Source organism: Spermophilus citellus, assembly GCF_964194105.1.
Source record: "Spermophilus citellus genome assembly, chromosome: 17".
In the NCBI taxonomy this organism is placed as follows: domain Eukaryota; kingdom Metazoa; phylum Chordata; class Mammalia; order Rodentia; family Sciuridae; genus Spermophilus; species Spermophilus citellus.
The window spans coordinates 54,306,661-54,317,889 of NC_138199.1; the positions used below are offsets into that span (position 1 = coordinate 54,306,661).

General features: G+C 53.0%; 1 protein-coding gene across 1 annotated transcript; it reads right to left on the reverse strand.

Annotated features, from left to right (window-relative positions):
* Positions 1–1,768: 1,768 nt before the first annotated feature.
* LOC308636562 (keratin, type I cytoskeletal 19) lies at positions 1,769–6,127 on the reverse strand. Its single transcript, XM_081272124.1, has 6 exons — positions 5,195–6,127; positions 3,393–3,475; positions 2,975–3,131; positions 2,532–2,693; positions 2,289–2,414; positions 1,769–2,156 (listed from the first exon to the last, which is right to left on the reverse strand). Exons 1-6 carry the CDS (start codon positions 5,612–5,614, stop codon positions 1,902–1,904), a joined length of 1,203 nt encoding a protein of 400 aa, XP_081128250.1. The 5' UTR covers positions 5,615–6,127; the 3' UTR covers positions 1,769–1,901.
* Positions 6,128–11,229: the final 5,102 nt, after the last annotated feature.

The window sequence follows — 11,229 nt, forward strand, 5'->3', positions numbered from 1 at the left end:
AGCCTTGATGAACAGCAGTGAGGGGAAAGACCCTAGCACCCTCTGTCTCCTGTCCCAGGTCTCCTTGGGTGCAGCTCCCAGAATGAGACAGAAGAGTTTTCCTGCCCTGCCCCTCACCCCGCGAACACAAAGGAAGGCTTCATTCCCAACACTCAGACCTGGACCCAGTCACCAGCTGGCCGCACCTGTGTGCGCCCAGACCCCGCCCCAAGCCACATTCCAGGGGCCCCTGGGCAGAGTGAGGGTTTCAGCCGGGACAACAAGGGAGGCTTTCATGGGCAGGGACCAGAATCTCTGCACAGTCCCAGCCTGGGGATGTGGCCAGGCCTCTGCCTCGTGCTCCAACCACCTTCCTGAGACGTTAAATGGGAGAAGGGGCTGGAGGGGCCTGGAGGTCAGAGAGGACAGCCCAGAGAGGGCAGAAGGGCTGCCCCGGGGCTGCACAATGCCAAGGAAGAACTGGACTCTGGGGCACGTGGTCAAACTAGGGGGCCTCTCTGAGATCTGCAGGGAAATGGAGGCCTTAACACCCACTTCGGGATCCGCGTGAGGTTTGGCGGTGTCCCGGGCACAGGGCAGCGAGGATAGCATCAGTTTTCCTGTAGAACTAGGATGCAGGTGTGAGGTGGGTCCCTTGCCCCCTCCTCCACAGGTCAGCCTTCTGTCATGGAGAGCTTATTCGGAAGCCCTCCGCCCAGGGGAAGTGGGACTGATTTGTGGGCCTCTGATTGCCTTGAAGTGGCCTCAGTTCTTGACAGCTGAGCTGTAAACCAAAGGGGCAGGACCATACCCACCCAAGGGCAGAGCCATACCAGGAAGCTGGGATTTGGTGCCTTTGCTGGTCCCTGGCAGGCCCCAGGCAAGCCAGGTTGGGGGTCTGTGTGGGAGGTCTGGGTCACAGCTGGGTCCCATTCCAGTCTCTGGGCCCAGGCATGAGCTAGTGGGTGTAAGGGGATTATGCAGGGTTGCACCAGGAAGGATAAATGTGTTAGCACAGGAACACAGGAATAGGGACAACCTCTCCAGCCAGCGGAATATCTAACCCCAAAGCCCCAGTTTAGGTTAGGAGAAATGTGTTGGGAGGAACTACCCGAGAGAATCCCAGTCCAGAGCCTTCATATGGAGCAAGACTGGCACAAATGTCAACTTTAAGAGACCACCTGGGCAGGAGTGATGCCACGCACTAAGTATCAGGAAGCATATATTCTAATTCTGGCTGTGGCATAAATATACTTGTTATGTGACCTTGAACAAGTTACTCAACTATGTGAGCCAGTTTCCTGATAAATAAAATGCAGCTCATACTTTTAAGATTGTTTTGATTTCATGGCACATGGTAGATGTTCAATAAATATTCATTTCACACACACACACACACACACACTGATTTGTGGGCCTCTGATTGCCTTGAAGTGGCCTCAGTTCTTGACAGTCAGGCCACAGTTGGCTCCCCAACCCCCAAGAGAGTACAACAGAAAGAACTCAATCTGGAACCACAGTTTCAAACCCCACCTTTGCCATTATTAGAGCAGTTACCCATGCGACAAACCCCTTCGCCTCTCTAAACCTTAGTTTACCCCTCTGTAGAATAGAAGAAATGCTTAAAGACATGCAAACAGGAATTATCACCACAGCAGAAGGACCTGAGCGCCCTTCCCCTCCCTTCCCTTTCCTGGGACAGAGTGGACTTTGTTTCAAATAAAACCTAAACAGGGCCAAGGCCTGCCCCATCTCTCCATGGGCTGAAACAACAACCACACAGCCTTCCTCCCTGGGGCCATAAAGTTTTATTGGCAGGTCGGGGATAGAGCCAGGGTAAGGTCCCTCCCCTCCCCTGCCCCTGCCCAGGGGCCTCCCTCTGTAGGAGGACAGAAGCCCAGGAGCCTTCGCACTCAACGCGCTCAGACGTTGAGCTGGATGGGCAGATTGTTGTAGTGGGCGTCCTGGCCCTCGAGCAAGCTGCGGTAGGTGGCGATCTCTTGCTCCAGCCGAGACTTGATGTCCATGAGCTGCTGGTACTCCAGGTTCTGTCGCTCGGTGTCAGCCCGCACGTCACCCAGCTGGGCTTCGATGCTGCTGATCCTCGCCTGGATCTGCGCCAGCCGGGCTCCGTAGCGGGCCTCGGTCTCTGCCAGTGTGCCTTCCAGGGCGGCTTTCTGAGAGGAGAGAGAGGGGATGCGTCTCAGCAGAGACAGCTCCCGGAGAGGACACGGGCACAGCCACCAGCCAGGCCACCCCAGACTTCAAGGGCACAAGTGTGTGTCCTACAGGGCAGGGACACCACATACCATGCTGAGCTGTGACTGGAGCTCAATCTCGAGACCCTGGAGGGTACGTCGCAGGTCCGTGACCTCACTCTCACTCATCTTGAGCTGTTCCGAGTGGCCAGCAACCTCCCGGTTCAGCTCCTCAGTCTGAAGACAGAGAGGGGAGGAATAAGGACAGAGGCAGACCTTTGGGAGGGGGACACCAAGCCCTCTCTCCTCGCCACCCCATCCCTCAAAGCGCACCTGCTCCCCCTCCCTGCTTACCCGACTTGTGAACCAGGCTTCAGCGTCTTTCCGGTTCTTCTCAGCCATGACCTCATATTGGCTTCTCATGTCATTCAGGATCTTGGCTAGGTCGATGCCTGGAGTGGAATCCACCTCTACGTTGACCTGGCCACCCACCTGGCCCCTTAGGGCACTGATTTCCTGGAAATATACAGCAGAGGTGGGCATGTCAGGGCACCGAGCCCACTGGGCCTGGGCCAAATCACTTCTTCACCCCCAAAGCAGGTTGGTTTTCAGGTACAATCCTAGAAGCCAGCACTGGGGAGGACACTGGGTGATCACCATCCCTTTGCTAGAACCCTGAGAGCCATGATCACTACTCAGGACCATGCTGAGGGTAGCTACAGTCAGAGGGTACAGGATCAATTATTCTCAGCCTTGGGACCTGGGGTGAGATGGACAGATGGCCCAGTTTGACCCACCTCCTCGTGGTTCTTCTTGAGGTAGGCCAGTTCCTCCTTCAGGCCTTCAATCTGCATCTCCAGGTCGGTCCTGGCCAGGGTCAGCTCATCCAGCACCCTTCGCAGGCCGTTGATGTCGGCCTCCACACTCAGGCGCAGGGCCTGCTCCGTCTCAAACCTTCCAAAGAAAAATAGTGGCAGTCAGGCCACAGTTGGCTCTGCACCTCAGAGGACTTCCCCAGTTCCCCAGGGTTCAGAAGTCTATAGGGGGCTTGCTTTAGGACTGCTAGGGTGGGTGAAGTCAAATGGCACTGAGCCCCACAGAGGACTAGGACTGCCCCCTGTCACCACACACACATACACACACACACACACACACACACACACACACACACACCCTGTTATCCTGGTTCCTGCTCTCCAGGGAATTGAGACTCACTTGGTTCGGAAGTCATCTGCAGCCAGACGGGCATTGTCAATCTGCAGGACAATCCTGGAGTTCTCAATGGTGGCACCGAGAATCTGGAAGGCAGAAGGTGCCATTATGGCATACCTACCCTGCCCACCCACTTTCTTCCCAGAGAAGTGGGAAGAAAATGAGTATGTCCCCCCCACTCTCTAGAGACCAATACCCAGCCACCCATCCCTGCTGCCCATTTGCCTGCTCTCTGGGAGGCCTTGAAATCAGTTCATCTCCAGGAGCTGAGGCAGGAGACACACTACAAGGAAGGGTGGGTGGGGAGAGGTGGGCAGGGAAGAAAGCCTGGGGAGCACATCTCTGAGTCCTATGCCCAGTGAACTTCTAAATGGGCTGAAGGGGGACTATAAGTCAGATGCAGAGAAGCAAGTTGTTTGAAACCCACTCAAGGACAGGGTGCCTTCAGGAAAAAGGATCCCATTTGTTGAGCATCTATTATGTGCTAGGCACTTTGTGCCTCACTCTTTATAACCTCTAAACCAGGTCAGTGGGCACTCCCACTTTACAGAAGTGGAAATCCTCCAAGTTCCCCTTTCATCTGAAGACTCTTGTGACCTGAGAGGCATATTCACATCTTCCAGCACAGCACCAATTTCAGTACTCTGGCTCAGTGTTTTTCAAAGTGGTTATAGCTCAGTAGTCAGTGTCACCAGGAGGTAATTTGCCATTTTTTTAGTGAAACTGAACAAAATATAAAAATCAGAGGGGATCACCCAAAGTAGGGTAAGAATTGGATCAAGAAGCTTTTGCCTTCTGTCCAGATAGGAGGCAGGAGTAAAGGAAAAGAAGAGAAGATAAGAGGTACTGGGTAAATAGTAAACTGTATTTCTCATTGTATGTCAAACAATTTGAAAACTGGGAACTGCACTGTTCTAGCTGGCTGTTTACTCCTCCAGCTCTCCCACACCTGTGGATCCAGGTCCAGGCCCTCAGCACCCAGCTCCAGGCTAAGTTCATGGTTGAAACTGGGAAAAGTTCTGGGAGCTGCAAGATGGGAGACCAAATGTTGGGGGACTATTAAATGATACATTTCTTCAGGATGGAACTTTTCCCTTTGGGTGGAGACCAAGGCCTACTTTGGAGTTCCCCATAAGAGCCTGTGGCTCAGACCCACAGGGAGCTGCCTCTGTACCTAGTTCTCCAGGCCAGAGGTTTAAGCAAGCAAAGGCCCAAGGCCTCTGCCTACCTCCCTCTTTTCCGGGGCCCAGGGCTCTCCAATTCTTCCTAGAGTTCCTTCCTCTTAGGCCTGGGTGGTCCCTGGGAGGGAGAAGAGTGGGAGGAGACCAAATCCTAAACAAGAGGAAAACCAGACCTGCTGGGTGATAGAAGAGGAATGCAGGGGGCCCCACACAGGGATCGCAGGGACAGGTCTGGCTCAGGAGGACCAGATCCCCCCAGGTCAAACTCGTGAGCTCCCTATGCAGCTGCAGTCCCTGGCAGAACCCCTGGACAGCCTTTACCGTCTCACTCTGTGGACCCCCTTTCTCTGGACTGCGGACACGCCCTCCCTTCTCCTGGAGCCCCAACCCGGTCCTTGCACTTCTACGGATCCCACCCACTTTCCCTCCCCCTCCCTCCACCGGCCTCCACTTCCTCTGGTCTCCCGCCCGCCTTCTCTCTGCCCCACCCCACGGGCCCTCCCGCGTCCTAACGGGCTCGCTCCCGCCCGCGCCTCGCCTCGCCCAGCCTGCCGGGCAGGGTTTCCACGCCGCTGGCCGCCCCACCGCGGCAGGTGCACCTCCGGCGGCTCGGCCGCCACCCACCTTGTCCCGCAGATCTTCAATGGTCTTGAAGTAGTGGCTGTAGTCGCGGGAGGGCCCGGGCCCCTGCTTCTGGTACCAGTCGCGGATCTTCACCTCCAGCTCGCCGTTGGCCTGCTCCAGGGCGCGCACCTTGTCCAGGTAGGAGGCCAGGCGGTCGTTGAGGTTCTGCATGGTCACCTTCTCGTTGCCCGCCAACAACCCGTCGGACCCGGCCAGGACGCCACCATAGCCGCCACCATAGCCCCCGGCGGAGGACGAGGACACGAAGCGGGCAGAGGACACGGATATGCCACGGCCACCCGAGCCCCCGTGGATGCTGGGCGCGCGGAAGGCGCCCCCAGCCCCAAAACGCACGGAGCCGCCGCCCAAGCTCCCGAAAGACGAGGTGGCTGAGGACTGGCGATAGCTGTAGGAAGTCATGGCAAGGCAGACTACAGAAGCGACACTGGCCTGAAAAGCTCCGGACTGCAAGGGGAGTGGCGAGGCCCTCACCTGGCGCCTTTTATGCCCCAGGCGGGTGGGGGAGGGGGACGGTGTCGGGGCGGATATCTGAGCCCCGAGGAATTTGCAGACTCCTGAGTGCAAATATGGGCCCTCTCCTCATTGGTCAACTCCCAGCGGCTCTGCACCAACTCTCCTCCCAGGAACCGAGGCCCCGACCCTCCCCGGCGCTGCCCCACCCCAACCCACTCTGAAGCCCTGGCCGCGCACGCCTCTGCTCTGGCTCTTTGCTGTGGATCTTTAGCTGTGTCCTAAACGAGCTTAGACAGCACCGACCCCATAACTCACTTGTGACCTCGAATTCACTTATGACGCTCACTTACTCTTTAAGGTCCTCAGAATTAGGAAACCACTCCCCCGCTATAGGTCACCCAAAGAGCCCCTTTAGAATCATGCTAAAGAGCCCCTTATGATCATAATCCACGTCCCCACCCCCCAGCCCCCTCAAAGTACTTGCACCAGATTCCTACACCCCACTGGAAACTACAGCCTCCAGAACCCTTCCCCTAGGATGGCTTCACCCCAATCCCCCCTTCATCCCCTCCTACAAAGGCAGTTTCTAGATGGGGTGCCCTGAGCGGCAGGCTTCCTAGCTGCTGGAGGCACAGCTGCCCCACCCTGCTTTAGCCATACAAAGCCCAAAGGTGACAATAGGCACCAGGGAAAACAGCTGCAGGGAGTGCTGCTGGCAGCCTGACTGGCTCCTTCACAATCATAAGCTCAAAGCAGACCTCCACCTGGGGCTTGCACACTCTGAGACTCAACACCAAACCCACTGGGAAGGCTCCCTGCCCCTAGCCCCCAAAGCATGTCTGCATTTAACCATGCATTTATTAGGCTATTTACCAAGGTTCCTCCTCCCCGAGGAATCCCAACCTATTGGGAGGCAGTTAGTCCGCCCATGGGGCATTTAACATTTGCCACTGAAAAAATAGGATGGGATCACTGCCCTCCTTGAGCATCCCTGAGGAGGTATTAAGAGATGCATGCTGAGTCCAGGTACCTCCTAGTGCACAGGTGAATGAATGAATGAGCTGGAGAAGAAACCCCCAAGCTCCCACCAGTCAGTCTTGATAATAGAGGAAGGAGCCCTGCTCACCGCTCAGAGCCTGGGTCCTGCTGTTCCTGCTGTTCATTCCCTTCACATTTCTTGGTCTCCTCAAAGGGCCAGACCCCTTGCCAGATGCTGTAGGGAATTGCAATAGCCTTACCCAATTACTGCCCCCCTGACCTCACCTGTCCTCAGAATCATCCCCATCATTCCTCCTCATCTCTGTCACAACTGTCTCCCATCTCAGACAAAAGCCCTGTGCCCCATGAGATGAGCCAGTCCCTGCCTGTCTCCCGGCCTCAGTTTCTACCCCCACCCCCGTGAAATGAGGGGCATTCCATCTCAGTCCTCTCTGCATATTATCACCTGGTCCCCTGTGACTAAAAGAAGACTTGTTCCCAGCCTCTGAAACCTAAGTCTCCAGCAAACTGCCTTCTATCCAGCAACAGGAAAGGAAACTGCTCACACACACACAGCCCCAACCCCAGAGCAGCCCTCAGCCACTCAGGAGGCCCAGCTTGAGGCTGTTTCAACTAGTGAATCAGTTGCTGAAGGACCCAAACTGGGACCAGGGAACCCAAGGCCAGCCTTGAAAGCAGGGTGTATCTGGTCCTCCACAAAGGTGGTAGCCACCAGGGCTGGTCTGCCAAGAGTTATTCTCCTTATCTGGCCCTGAGGAGGTAGCCTGCTCCTTGTGAGGGAAAAGAGGGTGATTGGCCAGATAGTTGCTATGCACACTAAGCCTCGGTGGCATCCCTTTTTCTGGCTTGATAGTAGGGTCTGGAAAGGGACTTTGTATCAGGAAACAAAGAACAGACCCAACAGCTCTGCCCCCAAGATTAGAGTGTTCTGAACTCCAGAGGAATTTAGAGCCCCAGCCCCCTACCCCAGGGCCATACCATAAGGACAATCAGCTGTAGGGTAGTTTACAAAGCCATTTCAGACCTCCTTGGATCCTCACAACACCCCAGGGGAAAGGTTACTCTTCTCCCACTTTACAGCTAAGGAAAGGGGCTGGAGAGGGGCAGTGACTTGCCAGGGGTCCACGGCCAGGAGTATCAGATTCTGGCTTCCAGCCTCTTGACCCTCAGCCCCGTGGCCTGGAATCTGAGTGTGACAGGGTCTTTGCCTTCTCTTCCAAGGAATTCCCAGCTCCCAAACAATTCCTTAGGGTCTCTTCCCCCAAAATCTTCTCATGCCAGATCCAAGGGCAGTCAGCCCCATACTGGCCAGGGAGAGTACACTGCTCTCTCCTCCTCTATGGCCACAAAGAGTGCCTAACTGTGAGCTATGTGGCTTTGGACTTCTCTGACCTATCAGGAACTCAGAAGAAACAGCTGCTTCCCCACCAGCAAAAGCAGAAGTGAGGATTCCAGGTGCTGCTCCCGTTCAGACGGCTCTTGCCTAGTGTCTTTGTTCTACCTCTGGCTTTGGGAGGGAAGAACCTGGCCAAAGGACCTTCCTTCCAAAGCCCTAGTCTCCAGGCTTGAGGCTCGAGTCTGCAGAAGAGAGGCATGATAGGATCAGCTTGAAGGAATTCCAGAGAGTATTCAGCTCAGGCTCCCCCAGAGCCCCAGCATCATGAGATTCAGCGGGGCTGGGATCCCTGTTCAGTAAAAGTAGAAATTGCACACTTGGACTTCCCTTTAAAAGTTTCACGATGCCGGCTGGGGATATGGCTCAAGGGGTAGCGTGCTCACCTGGCATGCGCACGCGCTGGGTTTGATTCTCAGCACCACATACAAACAAAATAAAGATGTTGTGTCCACCGAAAACTAAAAATTAAGTATTAAAAAATTCTCTCCAGTACCGGAGGCCCTGATGGTGATGGTTCTTATTTCACAGGATTGTTTGAAAATAAATGTGATGGTACTTGTAAAGGGTTTAATCACAGTGCCTGGAAAATAATAAGCATTCAAGTAACCCCATCATCATCATTATTATGATGTTATTAGTGTTAAGTAGTATGTGGTTATTATAGTTACGACTACAAGTTTGACTAACATTTCCCCACTGGAGTGTAGAATCTTTTGTCTGGTAATACCTATTAATAGCCCACAAGTGAGAGGAAATGCCGATCCCGTCCAGGGATGCTCAAGAGGTAGAATAAGTTGCCTGCGGTCACGAGGCTTACTGAGGCAGAACTGAGATTAGTTTCCCAACCAACACTGAATCTGAGGCAGAGGTGCTCTCTGCATCTCTACCTGGACATATGCTAGAAGTTTCTTACAGTTACCAAGTGTGGATAGTTTCCAGGGGGACTAGGTTAAGGGTGGGGGAGTTTTCATCATCCTTCAGGAAATGGGATAGTGGATGGAGACCACTGGAAAGAAGCCAGGCTGAGAGTCATGGGCCACGAGTAGAATGTGATGGTGACATTGACTATGGTAATGATGACAAAGGTGATCATGATGATACTGGACGATCCTAACTAGTCTCTCCTGGTACAGGCAGTATACTAAACACTTCCTATATATTATCTCAGTTAATCCGGTAACTGAAGTATTATCATCCTCAGTCAAGAAAACTGAGGCTCCAAGGGTTAATAACTTGACCAAGGTCACTCCAGCAGGTAGTGGGCCTAGGAGTCAAATGCTTTTTCTCTTTTCACAGCACGGAAGTCCAAGTACCTTCCTCCATTGACCTGGAAAAAAAGTGATCCAGTTGGGGAAGGTGCATTGTCACCTGCCAAGGACCTAACTTGTCTTTCCTGCTCCAGTACAGTTATTGGGTCAGTCAGTGGGCCATTCAAGCACAGTTTCTTAAAGTTCAGCCCAGCACAAGAGAGAGGCATGTATATAAGCAGAGCCAAATTATAAGCTAGAGGAAAGAACGCTTAAGTGTGCGGAATACTTCCTGGCGATACCTGTCATGTAAATTAGTAACCCCTAACCTAGATGCCCTCTCTCTCCCGGGGACCATCAGCAGGAGGCCCTGAAGGTAACTTCTCACCCTGTCCATTCAAGCAACAGGTACCAAGCCCCTTTTCCCTTGCCAGGCATGTTGCTGGGTGCTGGGAGACAGGGAGGTAGTTGAACACTTTACCTGTCACTAAAAGGCTGACAGTCTGTCAGGAGATATAGAGACTCACAAGTTTTGGTGAAATGGAGTAGGTTGAATACCCACATTAACTTTTGCTCTTTCCTAAAACCCTGCTAAGATGACAGTAATATCTAAAGAGAGTAGGAGATAGCAGAAGATGAGAAAGTCCACAAAACTCTTAAAGCTCAAAACTAAACTCAAAATGATAGCATAACCAGGCACGGTGGTGCATACCTGTAGTCCCAGCGGCTTGAGAGGCTGAGACAGGAGGATCACAAGTTCAAAGCCAGCCTCGGCCAAAGCAAGGTGCTAAACAACTCAGTGAGACCCTGTCTCCAAATAAAATACAAAACAGGGTTGGGGATGTCCCTCAGTGGCCGAGTGCCCCTGAGTTCAATCCTTGGCACACACACACACACACACACACACAAAAAAAAAAAAAAAAAAAAAACAATGGTAGCATTGCAAGTGATATAAACTGAGACCCAGGGCTTACAGGAAGAGGAAAGGGCAGGAAGCCGGTGAGAAAAAGCAGGTACTCTTTCTCAGCACACACCAGAGAAGCTCAGGAATTGGGGGCAGCAGGTACCTTGAGAGAAGTGGAAGACTGAACGGTGACAGGGCTGACTGAAGTCCCTATAAACAGCACCAGGATTCTCTCCCAGCCACCCAAGGCAGCCAAGGGACTACTTCTCCCCAGCTCAGAAGCAAATGGGAGATTTACTTTTCCCAAGTACATTGATAAAGTTACAGTTCAGTAATATAGAGGGTTGGGGAAGCCGCTGGTAATGAAGCCCCTCAAATGCGCTGAGTGGAATGAGCTATAGCAGCCACCTCCCAGGTGATGGCCCCAGTTTTCCATTTTAAGAAGTTCACACAAGCCGCCAGCTGTGCCCCTCATATGCCCTCAGAGAACACTTTGCAGTGTATTCAGGAAGACACATAAAAGGACGTTCTTTGAAGCATTGTTTGCCAAGGTTGGGAAGACAGAAATGATTCCCAGTGGGAGGTGGGGGGGGGGGTAAGTAAACACCATAACATCCACCCTGTGGAGGAGGAGAACCGAAAATCAAACACAGTGAGTAATCTCAGCATATAGTGACATGGAAAACCCTAAGGACCAGTCACTGGGTACAATAAAGGCAGCGGGAGTGTATTCATATAATATGGAAGTTCACATGGGCATACGATTAAAAGATGCCTTTTTTCCACAGATGCTTTATGAACATGTATGTAAATGGCTTGAGAAGGAAGAAAATGTGCCGACTGACAATATTTCCTTGGGAGAAAGGGGCCAAGTATGATGGCACACGCCTGTAATCACTGCGACTCCAGAGGCTGAAGCAGGAGGATCACAAGTTCAAGACCAGCCTCTGCAACTTTAACAAGACCTTGGCTCAAAATTTTAAAGAATAATAATAAGTGAATGAAAAGGTGCCTG